A 17,614-nucleotide genomic window follows, 5' to 3' on the forward strand; every position below is an offset into this window, starting at 1 on the left:
TCTGGCCAGATGTTTTCTTGTTTATCACATCACCCTCTGTAGACTCTAGACCAGCGGTAGGTGACCCTGATCCTGGAATGCGTGTATCCAGCAGGTTTTCCATCCTACCTGGTCTCTGGTGAATCACACCTGATCTCTGACAGATAGTAACTCACCAGGTAGGATGGAAAACCTGCTGGACACCCGTGCTCCAGGATCAGGTGACAATCCCAGGAAGGTGGTTGTTTCTGAGATGCTGGAACCATCACATCTGGCACCAACAATCATGCAATATTGAAAAGATCTTAGCTTTTCTAATGCTCACAGTAAGTGAACCTCTTGACCCGGTTTGCATGCTGTATATATTCAGTAGCTGCCATCTAAAAAAGTGCCCATTGAGTATAGTATGTGCCATCATAGGCCAGGTGGAGTCTATCAGTCTGTTTTTGATGGACTGGAAGGAAAGTAGATCAATTGCTTCATTAAGGAAAATGCCACCGATTCAGTTCTCCTAAATGACTCAGAGACTCACACCCTACTGTGTCTCTAAATTGTTTAGGACAGACACTTTTAAAGTCCACCAGGATCTCCCCTCTAACCCAATAAGAAAAAAAAACAGTTCTACAGTGAGCCAAAGGATGAAAACCAAAAGAATTTGTAGAAGATCTCATCATACATTAAATGAATATATTTTTTAATACACGTAGAAACATTTATCCTGCCTTTTAAATCCATTTTGCTCAAATCATCTCCTCACATAAGTGTCACTGACAGGTAGAGCAATAACTATTATGCATGTGCTACCACAGAAAAGTTGGTGATGATTGATTTGAGTGGCGCATATATTCCTGTAGCATAAGTCAGGACGAAGCAGGTTAGAGTAGCACCGTGGTTCAAGGACTGCTGTCCCTGCCACCGGGGGGCAGTGCTGAGCACATTCCAAAGCAGCCGCAGATGCAACATTTCCCGTCATCAACAGGGTGTCAAAGAGACAACGACAGCTACAAGCAACCAGTAGAAGTTAAGGCAGCAATAGTGTTTACTCACCTTCTATCCTTCTGATTCACCCCATATGCTAAAGGCTGTTCTTCAGAGACACACAATTCTGACTTCATATCAGCGTTTAATTAATTGCATTTAATTATTAACAGCATCTTAAAATGAAATATCCTCATAATTAGGTAATTTGATAGTAACCCAGAAAAGTAGAGTATTAAACAACCAGGGAAGCACTGGTCATTTATAAATATTTTCTTCTTAGAAAAAGTAGACCAGTATGAAAAAAGCATACAAAAAGGACCAAAACTGGAGCATTGTGTTTAGTAAAATTAGAACAGCCGTGTTTGAAAACCGTCATTCTGAAAAGTGCCAGCTTTTCATTAAGAACAAGGCTAAAAGGGACTCAGGTTTTTGCCGCCGCATCTGTAAAGTAATTTTAGATTTAAACATTCCTGAAATTCTCTGAACAAAGAGAGCTCGGCCATGCACAGCTCTAGCAATGGATCAGGGGAGAGTAAAAAACAAATAGCACCAGAACCACATAAAAAAAGAAATAGACTGCTTTTTAATCCTGTATTTTTTTCTTAGGACCAATTTTAAGGATCCCTTCCCTGTTCTCTTGGTCAGAAAGGTAATTATGGAAAGACCTTATTGCAGATTCCCTCATGAGCTGAACTGCACATTGGCCTTCATGGACAAACTTTAATCAACCAGCTGCTGGAGTTCTTTTAACCTTCAAAAACAAGGTGAAATTTTTACAGCTTTTTAAACAGCTGTGTGCAGCCAGAGTTCCCTGTGCTCGCTCTGATTGGAAAACTGCACAAGGTGCAAAGACTTAACGAATCAGAAAGCATCCTATTCGGAGCTGAGTAAAACTCTTTTTTTTTTTCCTCGGGATTCTGTATGATGGGCGGGCCAGTCTGATGCTTCATTTCACACACGGTCATTGAAGGCCTCTTCTCTCTCTATGTGCCTGACGTCTATGGAGACAAATGCTATGATAAGGCCGCTCCCTTCAGGGGAGGCTGATTTTTGTTTTCCAGCCGAGAATCAATATGCCAACAGGTAACTTTAAAAGATGGCCTCCCTGGCATTATGCTGTGATCCCAAAGGAAACGGCAAAAAGACTCGTAGCCTTTTGCTAAGCATAAGGTCAATAACAACTAATGGATCGGCTTCTAACCCTTGCCGTCCATCCATCCATCCATCCATTTTCTGTAACCGCTTGTCCTATTCACCCGTGAGAAATCGAGTAACTCCAATTAATCTCGGCATGTTTTTGAACTGTGGGGGGAAATCGGAGCACCCAGAGGAATCCCCATGATGACACGGGGGGAGCATGCAAACTCCACACACATGGGGCCATGGAGCCAATTTTATTTTAAATCTGCCGTTGAGGACAGCAAACTCTTACGCTCCCTGGGTCGGTCATTGATAGGTTGTTTATTCTTTTATACATTTTTGATGTCTAAATGAAAATATTTGTATGGTTTTAAACTTTGCACTGCTTTGTATAGGGTCTGTTTTATGTAGCAGTCACTATGTGCAGTTACTACGAAAGTCTACACCTGGGTTTAGGGTTTGCGATCATTAACAATAATTTTTAAAAATTCAAAAATAATTTTTGATTGTCGTATTGTCTGCCCACATCACGACTAAAGTCCTGTGACATGAACAGATGTATCGTTAAACTAAAATCCATCCATCCAACCATACATCCATCCGTCATTCTCCAACAATAAAGGAGCTCAGCTAAGTTTGAATCAAACTGCATAATAAATCATGATAATATGTTACAATGTAGGATGCCGTATACAATAACTGTTACACGTCCAAAATCAGGCACAGAATAACATGTGAACACAGTGTGTTTGCTACCATATAATGCCAGGGGCCGTGACCCTCTCTGTGCCTGGCATATGAGAACCATCCCTAATAACTGCGAAATAGAGGAGAGGCCACCCCATAAATCAGTATGACAGCTCTACTCCAAGTACACTTCTGATCAGATTCATTCTCATAACCACCTGTCTCAGCATGAAGAGAATGCAGCTCCGTGCTTTGGGCCAGCATTCTTTTAATGAATATATCAAAAATTTATAACATAGGTATTAAGGTTCCAAAATTTTTAGTTTTGGTCTCGGAATATATAACCATGTAACCATAATGTCACCATGTCAGCGCGAAATGAAGGATTGCATGAGAAATGGCACCGGGTGTCGCGATGCACGGTTCAGTAGGCATGTAGTGCACTTTTTCTGATGGACCCTTCTGGTCTAAACACAGGCTCTGTGCCAACAAACGCACCTGAAGATGCAGGTGATATGCAGTGGTGATGCTAGACCCTCTGACAGTGCTGACATGAAATAAACATTCACGGTGCATATAAAGTCTACACACCATTTAAAATTCAGATACCTTTTTTACATTCTGACACTGAAAAATGTTACATCACATTATTTTTTGCAGATGTGAGGATGAAAGTGATCCTGGGGCCAAATACAGAGATTCCCAAGAAACCATCCATCCATCAGCCTCTTACCCAGTACAGGCTCCATGTAAAGTGTATAGTATAGAGGAGGAACATTTTAATTTGCAATTGAAATGGCCGAATTCTAATACTGCTCACGATTCATCCATGTTCATGTTTATCACCTGTACTGACTGCAGTGTGTTAAAAATCACTACTTGGCTGAATAGTTGAAAATACTCAATGTGAAATTTAAATTTACAGCCCAGACCAGGCATTTGCATTTCGCAGTCATTACTTAAGGGGAACTTAGAAAGCAGTAAAGTCTAGCATCGTGTCAATGGGACATTAATTACCACCATCCAGGGCGATGTGGTTTAATTAGCTAAGCTTGTTTAACCTCTGAGCAGAAGATGGCCAAAGTAGTGAAATCAATTTCACACAGTTCTTGCTCGCAGTTTCTCCTCACCCCAGAAGCCTGTGACGTTTCAACAGTCATGTAATCCCAGCTTAATTGCTCTCATTATAGTTCGGCAAAAGTCATGCTAATGGAATGAAGCAAATTGAATTTAAAAAAAAAAAAAAAAAAGTACCCCGAGATGATTCTCCAGTCTTATAATCCGTTGTGTTTTATAAATAAATAGTATGATTTATGTTTCAATGCCCATGCTGCCAGAGGCAATGAAAGACTCAGAGGATATTAACACCATCCTAGATATGGGTGCTGTCAAAAGAAGCATATTTTATGTATAAAAACAAACAAATAAGGAGATGGCTGGCACATGGAGAAGTTTTGGCAGGGGAGAAGAGAGGAGAGGGGGAGCAGGCGGCGGCAGTAAGTGATTGCTGGCCACAGCTGGGCCATAGCTGGAGACAGGCTGCATTTGTCACACACATTCTCATTTCGTCCCCTGTGATTTAAGAAGGTTCCGGGCCTTTACCGTGGCTGAGGCAGACGTGCCTTGAAGTGACAGCCACGGCAGAAGCGGCAGGACGGTGACACACTGACCCAGGCTTAGGCTCAGCTCCCCCCTCCCCCCAGCCACCCAAACCGATTAGATTTATTCGTCCAGCATTTTTTTTGCACCCAAAGGGAGGGGAGAGGCTGGAAGGGAGCTGAGAATCGGCCCCCTGTTACTCCATTCAGAATCAATTATTACTGTCTTAATTCATACGGCATTCCTAGAACATTTCCAAAAAATGTTTTATTATACTTGTAGGTTACTATGTTGTCAGGTGTGCTAAGGGGAATTTTTCCACTCTCCCATATCTTTGCCTTTAAGTTACAAAACACACGGACTGTCACTGAGCAAAGTGTTTACCTCGTTCCTGCCAGATCACCTCATGTCTGCCAGCACAGCTTGGCCCTCACATGGTCCCGAAAACAGCAGAAAGAATTCAAAGTATTTTAAGCCTTATTGCTCATTTATAGCTTAATTTAAGAATTACAGTCTTCTGTTTTTTTCACAAGTTAGAATCCATAACATATGATGAACTGACCTTCAATACAAGCAACAGCAAGGCTTCTTTTATTATTATTATTATTATTATTATTATTATGTATATTTTTCTGTGTGATCTGTCTTTTAAGAGTTAAAACACACCATGAGACTCTTTTGGAGTGAAAAATATTTGTCCAGATGGTTCAGAGATTCTCAGTTGGGTTTCACTTTAAAAATCTAATAATAACCATTATATAATTAATACCCCTCATTTGATTTTACATAATATTAACTTGGAAAGAAGGTGTCCTGCCTACCTGCTTGGTTATTGGTTCAGTAATACATATTGACAGACTTTTCCTAGAGTCCAACATGAGTCCAGCTGAATAGACCAGCTGAATGCAGTTTGATTATAAAACTGATGCATTTATATGTCTGATGTTTTGAGATGCATTTATGGGGACCCTACTCCTGTGCAAATACAAAACCAGAAAGTAAAATAAAAGGCCAGTGTAAGAAAGGCTGACCGTGTACATGTTCCTTGATTGACCTGTAACCAATATCCCTTGCACCAGACATATTGCCTATCGGCACACCCATACTCATTCTGTTTCTGCCTGTTTTTGCTGAAGCCAAAATGATTGTCTTTGTGTTTCTTCCATTCCCCTATTGGTTCTAAACCCTAAACCCCAATATAACCTCCAGTTACACTATCCCTTCCCTACGTGAAGTCCATTGGTTCTCCCGGCAGCATATCACCAAACAGAACATTAAAAACTGGGATTACTCACTTTATCGCACGTCAGTCCTGCGTGTGACCATCAAATGTGGTCAAGATAGGTCCCTAGACAGGATGCAGTATTTTGCAATTCTTCTTTCATATGCTTAAGTAAATAGGGTTAAAGCATTTTAGAGTCATTGTTTAACTGCAAGGTTTCTCAATCAAAGCTCCTGCAGGCTTCAGTCTTTCCTTCAAACCAAGGACCCCAATTAGATACCCGTGATGAAATGGGTCAGTCCAGCTTCCAAATAGAAGCCTTTTATAAACATTTAGGCACTGCTATGTCTTCCACAAGCTATTTGAAGTGGCTGTAAATTTTTCATCGTAGCATTTGGCAGGGAACCCATTGGCTGCTGCAGAGAGTACAGTGGTGGATCAACTGTACACTGTACCCTGGGGCAAAAAGAGACCAGGCGACCCCCCTTTTCCAAATTCTCTCCTTGGGCCTCTGCCTCTGCCAGTTGCAGCAGTTGCCGATGATGAAATTTAAGTAGCCTCCAAATATCGTACCCATCTTGTACTGCGGTATTTACCAAATTCCACAAACATGCTTTTTCATTAAATACATAACTTGACCACATACAGTAGTTTGATTAAAAAACAGTACAAACTATTACACGTCAAAATTAAGTATTGTACCAAATATTTTTTTGTGTTGACTCCCACCATAATGAGATTGTATATATGAAAATGAGAGATATAAAAGTCAGAAGCTCATTTAATATGCATGACATTAATGTTTTAATACTCAGGAAAGGTTTTGCATACAGTAGGAGGAGGGCCTGGGCCCTGGGGCAGTTGTCCTGAGCACTGAGTTTGGCATAGACCACAGTCCACAGGAACAGTGGTTGGTAACTGATTGTTTAATGCTGGGGTGGCCACCACACCCCAGCACAGGTGGCTAGTCCAGGTCCAGAGAGTAAAAGTCCAGAACAGGATGTTGTTTTAACCAACCGATTGAGTATTCTGTGATTATTTATGCTGAACTGGATAGCGGAAAGGTTCCCCCAGCCATCAGCCCTTCCCTTTCCATGGATTATGGGGAATCTGCTGCACCTCCTGCTTCCCGGATTGCCTGCACCTCCTGCTTCCTCACGCTGTTACTCCCTGCTGGCCATCTCCACCAGCAGCTCTCAGCATTCCTCCAGCAGCAAGACCCCCAAGTTGCATGCACACTCCACCAGCTTCTGGCACTCCCGGGCCAGCAAGCCCTCCCAGTTGCAGCACGTCCCCAGGCAGTCCCGCAGGTCTGACTCCGCCTCCTGCAACTCTCCCCAGCTGGGCCTCGAGAGTGTAATAGGCTTCCTCCCAGCCACACAGCTCAGCCATGGTCCCTTGCTTTAGCTTTGGGACTTCTGCCAGCATCATCTCCTCCACATCCTTCCACATGTGGTCTCGCTCCTCCCACAGCCATTGCTCCGCCAGCTCGCTGCACTCCCGAGCCAGCTGGGCCTCCTGGGCATGGCCCGCCTCCTCATGGGTGAGCAGCACCACCTCCACAGCCTTGATTTGCTGCCTCCTGCAGTTGCACTCACAGCTGAGGTCGTGCCGTGGTCCCTTGCTGGCTGGTGAGCTGTCAGAGACCCCGGGACACCACATGGGTCCAGATCTTCTGGAATGGCTGAGAAGGCGCCTTCCTCTCTGCGGTGCTCTCTGCTTGTCAGCTGGCTGGCTTGGGGGAAGCTTCAGGGCAACAAGATGAGGTTCTCTTTCCGCACTATCCTCTCTCTGGAATCGTAGGCCTCTACCAGGTCGCGTCTTCACCCCTGCCTGTAGGTGTGCCAGGCTGGAGCAGACTTGACAAAAAATGTTGAGGAGCATCTGCTTCAGCAGCGCCATGGGACAGCTTCTGGGATCCCACTTCTGACACCAGTCAGGCCGCCGGGCAGACAGAGGCATGGCAGCAATGGCGAAGAGATGACAGGAGACAGTTTCATCTGAAGTTGCTCTTTATCATGAGTCCGTAAAAGGACCGCACAAATATCAACAACAACACAGAGACAATGAATAGCAGGAAAACATGGGGAAGTTACACTAAGGGCGGTTATGGAACACACACGGCAGGTTATTACACAATGGCTAAGACACGTCAGGATCAGGCAAGGACCGTGTATAAACATACATGGGTACACGTGACAGTCGGGTATACAGCACAACAAGTACCTACACTAACAAATATAAACCGGGGCTATATATCAGACATACATAGGGCTATCTACACGCGCTTGCAAGGCATGCTGGGACATGCAGATGCCGCGGGCGCTTCAACATTATCAAAATGGATGCAGCTTCCAGAAGCTCTTTTATTGGGTTTGATATAGGATGTTTTGGGAGCTTCCTAAAGTGAGGCAGCACAATTAAACTCATTGACTCTCTTGGCAAGTGTGACACAGAAACGCTGTATCCTCCCAGAGCATCACAGGCGGATGTAATCCTTGTTTCTCAGCGGGAAAACAGGTAGCTCATTAAGGATTATCAGTCTTAAAATTAGGGCTGTTGAAGAGATAAGCCCATGATGAGATGTGTCAGCCATCACTGTAATTTGATACCCCATTGAAAGGGAAAATCTGATGCAGAATTGAAACTGCGCTGTATCTGAAACTGCAAAGCAGTTGCAATTTTGCATCAACTTACATAAGAATGATATCTGTGTTAAAAGAAAATAAGGTTATATGTTACTTATCATAGCATTTTAGATTTTCATTAGAAGGTTTATATAAAGGTCATAAATAATACCAACATTAGAACTACACGTCCACTAAAACACTTATGAATACACTCATGTTACTTAACAAACCATCTATCATGGCAAATTTAGCTTCACTTAGGCCCAATCCCAATTCTACCCCTTACCTCTACACTTTCTCCTACCCCTCCGTTTGGCGCGTTCACGTGTAGGGGTAGGGGTGTCTCAATTCTCTTTTGATTGGAGGGTAGGGGTAAGGGGAAGGGCTAGATAACCCTCAAAACGAAGATTTTTCGGGACCTCACTTCAAACAAAGGGCTAAGAGAAATTTACAACATGGCTGCCCACTCGAGCAAGCAGACCCATAAATGTTAAGTAATTTTTGCCATTAATAAGGATTTTTATGACATTTTTTCATTACATGTATATTACCATCAATCTTGTGTTTGTGTTTACGGTGATGTTCTGTAAAGAAACGTTTGAAAAAAAATCGCTAAAGTTTGCTTGCGGATAGCACTGATTGCACAATATTAGGAAATATATTTTTATGTCATATAACGTTACCCGGTAACTGACTGCATGTGGTAACGCGTTGTTTTGTTTTGCTTACGGCCATATGTGTACATGTAAATGAACGGTGCTTACACTATTCGTACTTATTGCAACATGACAACATTTTTGTAAATTATATTCTGTATAGGGAAAGCTGAGGAAACCCAAAGGCTCATACGTTTTCGAAGTGAAAACGAACATCTGTTTTTAAAGTCCAAATACGGCGCAAAAAAACATCGGGAGTGAGTAATCTTTACATGCTACGATGCTGACGGCGACATCTTGGAATTTGTGATAAACATCGGCGCATGTCCTCTGACGTAACGTTAGGAGGTAGTGACAATGGATGATGACATATAACAGTGTAATAGTGGTGTCCCATTTCTTAGGGGAAATTTTTTAACCCTACCCCTTTCCACTTCATTTCAAGGGGCAAGGGGAAGGGGCGAGGGGTAGAAAATAGAATTGGGATTGGGCCTTAAACATTCTTAAACATGTTATGGTACTTCGTATTAATATAGGATGGTCATACCCAGCTGTTAATCGTAGATTTTGGGTTTTCTTGTTTCAGCTGTTCAAGTTGCAGATATGCACTTTTAAAAGTCATAATGCTATTCTGACGTAGCACAGAGCCCATAATGAAGTGCAGAGGGTCACTCACTGTCAGCAGTGAAAGGGAAAACACTCTCTTTGCCTGCTATTTTGAGATGGCCTTTACGAATCTGCTACGGCCTTAAAATATGTCTTTCTGAATTGCCAGCTGTCTGATTTGTATGTGCAAACCTGGAAAGTGAGGAAGTAACACTGAATCTTCACCATAGAGGCTTTTAGCTGGATCTCATCTTTGCTCCTGCCTGTAAGCCATGACAGTGTTTGCTGTGGTGATATCCAATTAGTCCAGCTGGGGAATTCTCTCTACTGTCACATGCCTCAGTGCTCGGATCTCTGCATCTAACGCAGAGTGTCTAAGGTTTACAGTGACACCGATGGATTATGGCAAGTAATTAACCAAGCATAATCATGAGTGTGAATTACAATAAAAATGGTAATGGTGAACCTAAATATCTGAAAAACAGTACAAGTCAGTGCCCCAGAGTATGTAAATGTCATTTTGGAGAAACCTGTCTTATCCTGTTCCATTCTCTTTGTTAGCTTAGCTGCGCTGATTCCAATCAATCCCGTCTTACATCATTAATAGCAATGCTCTTCACAGGCCTGCATCCAGCTCTCTAACACTGCCTAATATATTTATATACTCTAAATCCGAAACTGGCAAGAGTTGCATTGCTAGTATAGGGCTGGAGTTCCAACCCAGTTTGGTGTCTCCTGCTACTACAAGTTAAGTGAAGCTTAGCCGGCCCTTGGAAGACTGATTAAACATTCAGAGTAAGGTGCAGCCAGCTGCGCAGAAGCAACTGTTCTGCCACAGTAGTGCGTTACGTTTTTTGGCAGGATTTGCTTTAGTGGCAACATTGCTTTTTGCCTGTTTTTGTTCATCTTTAAAGACTGACAACCTAATTTTCTTAGAGAAAAGATTAAACTTCCAAATCTCACTCTCTCCAGCTTCTCTCCCACCTGTGCCTTATGTCTTCATATCCCTCCATGCTTCTAATACTATATAAACACCTTTTTATGTCTGTAGGTGCTAATGCAAATGATTAATAAACAAAGAATTAACATGCATTTTTAAATCACAGTTTATTTCAACAATAACAGCGTCTGTAGTTACTGAAGAATGCCGGAGATAATCTAATAACTTATGCAAACCTCTTGGAAATTGCTACTGGAGTGGAAACAAAACATCTGTTATCAAAATACATAAATGATTTTAAAAATACAGTTTTCTTTTTTAAGCCTGCCAAATACAGGGTTACTACAAATTCTCTAGGTCACTTTTTTTAATCTATCTGCCCTCAGGTCAACATGCGTATGATCGATGAGGCCAGCGATGCGTCCTTAGTAATGTAGCTCTCACTCATTTATCTTTGAAAACCTCCTTTTCCAGACTTTATATTAAGTGACCCATTTATATGTCTGAATGCTTTTCCAGGCCTTATTAAAGAGCAGAACAGCCGCACATCCGCTGGCACTTGACCCGCCAAACACTGAGGTTACACATCCTGGTGTCCCTAACCACCAATTCTGTCCAAGAGTCACACGCTTTTGTCTGAGTAATTTTTTTACGCAGCAACCTTGATATGAAAAGTACTCTTCAAGTGACGCTTTCATTGAACCATCCATTTTTAATGGTTCATAACATTGTCATGACATCAAACATTTCATGAGAGAGTAGGAGTTAAGAGATGAGAATTTGTAGGCAGAGCAGACTATTTTGCAAAGAGGTGGATTCAGGATTTTCCCAAAGATTTTAAAAACCTGTCACTTCACTGTGTGTAAGAATGTACTGAACACCCAGAAGAAAGTCCATTGTTAATATTTATTAATGTTCAAAGGAAGCTTTCACATACAGAGATGTTATAAAGCAGTGCTGATGCAGTATTGATGAGTACAAGTGAAACAATGAGTGAATATAATCCGTCAGATCAGCGCTGACTTCCATTTCTTTCCCATTCAATGACGTGAGTAGTTGGTGTTTTGATACAGTATGTTTGTAGCTGCCATGTTTTGCAAAGTCTTCACTATCCCCCATAAGGGTACATCAAAGACAGGACGTCAGGCTATTGCACAACACTCACATTTACCATGGGCAGTGACCATTCTCTGTCTTTCACCGATTATGACAAGCATGGAAGATATTCTTGCCAACAGATAGGAAGCATAAACATGCCCAGATCTTGAGAGAAATTTAAATCCACAACTCTGGAGGTGTGACATTACGTGCCACTTCAAACATGGGTCTGATGATTTAAATATTGTGCTGCTTATACATTGATTTCTATTTTTTGCTTTAAAGCTGTTTGTTTTAGTTCCTGTTTAGGTTGGCAGGCCCAAGCTACTGTCCATCTCTCCTATTCTCTCAGCATTACAGATATAGAGCAGGGTTAATGGCCACTGACAAATGTACACAGTGGGCATTTAACCATTAAATTTGTCTCATAATACAGAAATCCACGATCCTGTTCAAAAGAACTTGAAAAATGAAAATGACATTTGAAACAATAAATAATTTTGTTAATTTCCAAAATGTTATGTTATATTAATTATGAGTTATATGATAATTATTCCCATACTATAAATATTACATTTAAAATTTTTATTACAAAGGGAGTTGCCAAAAGCCAGTATTAAATTAAATTTACAAGCTGTATCAGGCTGGTTTGTCAGATGCAAAGATTTTTTTAAATGACTTCTTCTACATGATCTTTCAACAAAAGAAAATGCAGTTTTAGAAGAATGACTGATAGGAATTCATCCTTGTCTCTGGGATAATTCACATGGTCTGAGTTCCATTTCAGTATATTAACATGACATAAACGGTGTTGCTTTGGCCGCTCAGCTTTCAGTCTCCTGCCCCCCCCCCCCCCTCTCCTCCTGCATGACAATTAAACGTAACAAGGCTGGAGGCTGGAACTACAGTTTTGGCATGACACCAGTGTTTTGACCTCTTTGCACCCTGTACGATGGCATGTATCATACTCCAAGCCTCGACAAAAGACGAAATTCTGGCGATTTAACTGTCAGACCCGGACCTGAGAGTTTATACTGCAACCTCTTCTCAGATGTGGTGATAAGGGACTACCATGCAACAGTGTCTCTGCAATCTCAAATCCATCATTCAAACTCTCTAAGTCTCTGTCACAGAGATGGAATCTCCCTTTTTGTGTGTGTTACACAACTGAGGGCAGCCCCTGATGAAAGCCAAGAAAGACCCAAATCAACATCTTCTGAGAATTCACTAAAGTGATGTCACGTGACCCAAATCAACATCTTCTGAGAATTCACTAAAGTGATGTCACGTGACCCATGCTTCACCTCAGACACGGGAGTCCTACACCCAAAATCAGGCCATTTTGTCTTCCTTGGGGGAAACTTTGATAAATCATGCCACAGTTCAAGGCTTATTATCCCAATAATGGAGAGTCCTCACAGATTTAATTTCAAACCTGTGTGTGTGTGTGCGTGTGTGTGTGTTTTGTGAGAAAACTTGTTCTGAACTGATGTTGTAGAATTTTAAACATAAAATTATTTGTTTAAGACCAGCTCAGTATTAAACTTGTTAAATTACTATATTTCTGACCAGCACAATATATTAAGTCGCCCACCTGGAATTCTCCAGAGTCTCCCGATTAGCTACCCCAGGAATTCTCCCAAGTCTTCCGATTGGCCACTCCAGGACTGGTTCACCCTAAGTATGATGTACACTGACTCCTATGAGAAGAATCTTCAAGAGAGCCTGACATCGTCATCTAAGCAACCTATGGTGTGGAGACATTTAAATTACATATGAATGTAGTTTCATCTTTACTTTCAGCTGGTTTAAAATATATATATACTATATGGTTTTATGACTTCAGTGCTTGATTTGGCTTACAATTCACTTGAATTCATAATTAACATTTAACTAAACCTTAAATATTGAGCATCGAGACAACTCCGAATAAACAGAACAATAATACAACATATAGTATGCATATATTATAATGTTACATTTTAATTTTTAAAAAGGGTAAAAATGCGCTTGCTAAGTGCTGGAGTAACATGGTACTACTTGAGAAGTACTAGAGTAACAACATACTTGTTAACTATTTGAGCAATAATGTACCTGCTAAGTAGTGGAAGTGACAAGCTGGAACTTATTTGGGCAGATGTCAGATCCTGGTTTGAGTTCACCTGTATTGCATAATAGCGTTGTATGCATTTACCCTCTGAGAATACAGTGTCACCGTGAGACCATACTGTGTGTTTACAGCCGTGGAGGGATTATTGATTTATAAATTTCAGGTTTTAAGATTTCACATTTATTCCAGGTGAGATCTTGAAACTGTATCTAGTGACAAAAAGTGTATTATATACCCCGGGGTGTCTGTTCTACCCTGTCACCCGTCCCAAGGGTCTTTCTCTCCCCCAGTTCGTCGATCAGCCCTCACACCCCTGTCATCCTGAGCTTTCGATTCCTATCTCCTCTCATCCTTCAGCCCGATACCCTTGACAGCCAGTCCCAGCCTCGATTGGGCCGTCACTCACAGGTAGTGGACAAAAAAAAACCAGCATCCCCTCTGTTGTTAAACCAAGACATCATCGAATCATATCGCACATGTCCCCCTTGCTGTTCTTCTTTAAATGCAACATATCCTCTCTGTGTGTTCCAACATATATCGGAACCTTCTGCACGCCGCATATTCTGTGGACAACTTCCTTCCCTGCCCGTACCCTTCCCTCCCCACCAGTGGTGAATTTGGCCTGCTGCCTTTGTAGGGCTCACTGCTGGGCCAGCTAATGATCCTAAATCACTCGAGCTGCATCTCTTTGTTACTTGACAGCATTTGTGGCTCCAAGTCTTCTGGCCAGGTATAGATCGCCCACATCCTAAGACTGGATGTATAAGACTGTTGAAAAGTATTTTCTGAATAGAATGACAATGATTTTCAATTAACCCAAGAAAAGGCTACATGCTTCACCATACATCACTGATTCAACAACTAAAAGGTCTTTGTCACTGGTCTTGAGAGTTTTTCTCTTCTCTGTAAAATTTATTTGGTTATAACATTGTTTACTTGCGAGATTTTTGCATTTAATATTTAAGCTGAGATGACAAAATCTAGAATAGATTGTTCCATTTTGCTCAAGGATGGAGGTTTTAGGGAACAATTTTTCAACTTGACGGAAATGCTCTGAAGAGAAAGTTCCGGACAAAATGTCTGATCAAAGTACTGCATTCCTTTGAAATTCAGCAGAGTGCTCCTGCAAACACATCCATCTGCTGCATTTGACTGGGTGGATTATAAATGCTACCACTGCCCTTAATGGCAGTCCAGAGCAAAAAGGTGACCCCCCCCCCCCAAGAAAAGATGGAATGCAAAGTGGAGACTCTTTTTGAATTATATTTCCTGGGCATTATTATGGTAAGTTTTGCAGGGTCTGTAGATGATCCCTGTATCCTGCCAAATGTTTGATTATTTCATCAGCTGAATATTCGAATACAATGACAGTCTATTGACTCTCTGGCCATCACAGAACAAGGTTAGACAAACAGATTATATACATTTCTTTACTTACTATGGCATATATAAAGTTCCTTTAACAGTAATTTAGATAAGCATTTGTAATATTTTTATAGCACATGTAATATTTATATTTGTCATATAAGTTGTCTTAATCTCTAATGTTTGAAAAGTTCAGTCTTTCAAAAGTGATTGAGTGGTTGGAAAGCAAAATGAAAAAATATATTTATATACATAATTTAAAAAAAAAAAAAACATATTTTTTGAGGAATTTAAGCTGCCCTCCAGATGGATATTTTTGAGTTATAGAATATCCATATAATCCTCTTAATCTGTTTTGGTCCTTTTCCCCAGTGCACTTTTAAAAGAAAGTTGAATAAATGTGTTCATGGTTACCCTGTGTTTGCACATTTTAATCTATCAACACAGGTTTTGAAGCACTTTGCATTAAACAAACATCCAGCAGAGATAAGTAGTGTTAGAACAAAGCCCAGATGAGTGATGCCAAATCAGGCTGTTTTCGTATGAAATGATACTGATGTATGACACAGGTGTTCGGACAGTTCTCTAGTCTAACGCCCACCCCCCCACACGCTCCCCCCACCACAATGCACAAAACAAGGCTTGCCAGAAATATTCAAAGTGGTCCCCAGCCAGAACCATCTCCCTGCTAAACAACGATACAGAGCGTCACCTTTCCCACATCACAAAAAACACTCCGATAATCCAGAGATGGGAAACAGTCCATCTGTCTGCTTGTTCTTTCACTTTCATTGTGTGTTTTTGTCAATCAGTGTAGTTGATTGTGCAAAATAGGAAGCAAAATACTTTATAATCCTTTGACATGTATATGGATTCTACAGAACTATGAGGTTTTTATGAGGTCACATGATTTATTCATCCTAGGCAGCGGAGGGCACAAGGCTGTGATGCATACGCACACACAATCATACTCTGTGGGGACCCTAATCAGCCGAACTGCATATGTTTAGGCTAAGGGGGAAAACCTGCACACACACATGCACACACACACAGACCGTACACATATCTTTGTGGGGACCATCCATTCATTTCTATGGGCAAAACCCTAATCCCATCAATGACGACCTTAACCCCTATGCAACCCTAACCATAACCATAAGTAATCAAACAAAATCTTTTGGCATTTTTAGTTTTTTGATTGCGTTCACAGACTTTTATAAAATTTAATTGGTCCCCACAACATCAAAATAGCATTATGGGGATATTTGGTCCCCACAATAAAATGTATACCTGGACCACACACACACACACAGGTTTGTAATTATATCTTTGTGGGAAAAAATGTCCCCACAAGGTCAAAACATCACTACATTGTCGGGACATTTGAAACCCATAATGTAATACATACACGATTACACACACACAGTGGAGACGGGATTCAAACCCCCATCCCTGGAGGTGTGAGGCAACATTGATAGATTTTTTTTATTTTTTATTAATCTTAAAAATTAACAGCATAATCTTATTAAATGCAGTCCTACTAAAAATATATGCTTCTCTGTAGTGGAGAACATTTTAAAAGTAACTGTAATTAGTACAGAAATTTGAATTAAACATCTATATTAAAAATTATAAATTTCATAAAAATTATATATTTGAATAGTAAGTAAACAGGCATCTATACTGGAAAGGAACGTAATCAATGTGTGTAATATAATCAACATCCCATCCTCATTTAATTAGCGAGGAAATAACACCTTATAAATATGAATGAAATTAAAATAAAACCAAAAAAAAAAAAAACTACTGTATCAGTTTTACTGCCTGTCATTATTATGTTGCATTGGGTAGTGTAGTTGATACAAACACTTTAATTTCACATAGAAATAAATATATATTCACATTGCTAATGTTAAATCAGGTAGCCTGCTGGCATCCCATAAACAATGTTAGTTAGGAAACTTTCACCAGCATCACTGCGGATGAAGAACAGACAGAATCCACACTGGATTATCTCCTGAATCTGGAACGCTATGCAGGCCCAGCACCTGCCCCATCATTAACACAAATGTGAATCACTAAGAATGAACTGCTTAACTTTTTTGCTGTGAGGTAGATATGAATGTAGTATCTGTAGAAGACTGTAGTATGTCGTGTGGGATGTTTTCATGCAAGCACTCTGTGTCAGGTAGTGTTTGTTGTTCTGGTAGTATGGGTCCTTGCAGAGTTCGGCACAAGTTAAAAAATCTGAAAAATCTCTCATTCCTTGTATTTGTGTTTGCAAAAATTCAGTCTTTCTTATTATAAGACCAGGAGAGGATATGGATACCCTGGCCAGGGTGAACCAGGGCAAGTAGTCCTACATTTATTATATGTATTATATTATGAAACAGTTTTCTACTTCCTGATACTTTCCCCACTGCTGGAGGCAAACTTTGCTATACCCCAATAACTCTAATTAAGTCCCGCTTTCCTGTATGACACTGAGCCATTCGCTGTCACAACTGAAGCAATTCTTCTATTGTCCAATGGAAGTAAAAAAAAAAATCCTCGCTGCATGTTTCAGTGGCCCAGAAGGTATATAATTTCTTTCTTTGGGAG

General features: G+C 40.8%; 1 protein-coding gene across 1 annotated transcript in view; it reads left to right on the plus strand.

The window, feature by feature from the left end:
• LOC111848594 (uncharacterized) overlaps positions 1-7,362 on the plus strand; it is a 69,273-nt gene extending 61,911 nt beyond the window's left edge. The window contains exon 5 of the mRNA XM_023820752.2: positions 6,666-7,362. Coding sequence (XP_023676520.1) covers positions 6,666-6,924 — 259 coding nt within the window. The 3' untranslated portion in view covers positions 6,925-7,362. The remainder of the gene's footprint in view (positions 1-6,665) is intronic.
• The last annotated feature ends 10,252 nt before the right edge of the window (positions 7,363-17,614 follow it).

The sequence above is a fragment of the Paramormyrops kingsleyae genome, chromosome 5 (assembly GCF_048594095.1).
Source record: "Paramormyrops kingsleyae isolate MSU_618 chromosome 5, PKINGS_0.4, whole genome shotgun sequence".
NCBI lineage: Eukaryota > Metazoa > Chordata > Actinopteri > Osteoglossiformes > Mormyridae > Paramormyrops > Paramormyrops kingsleyae.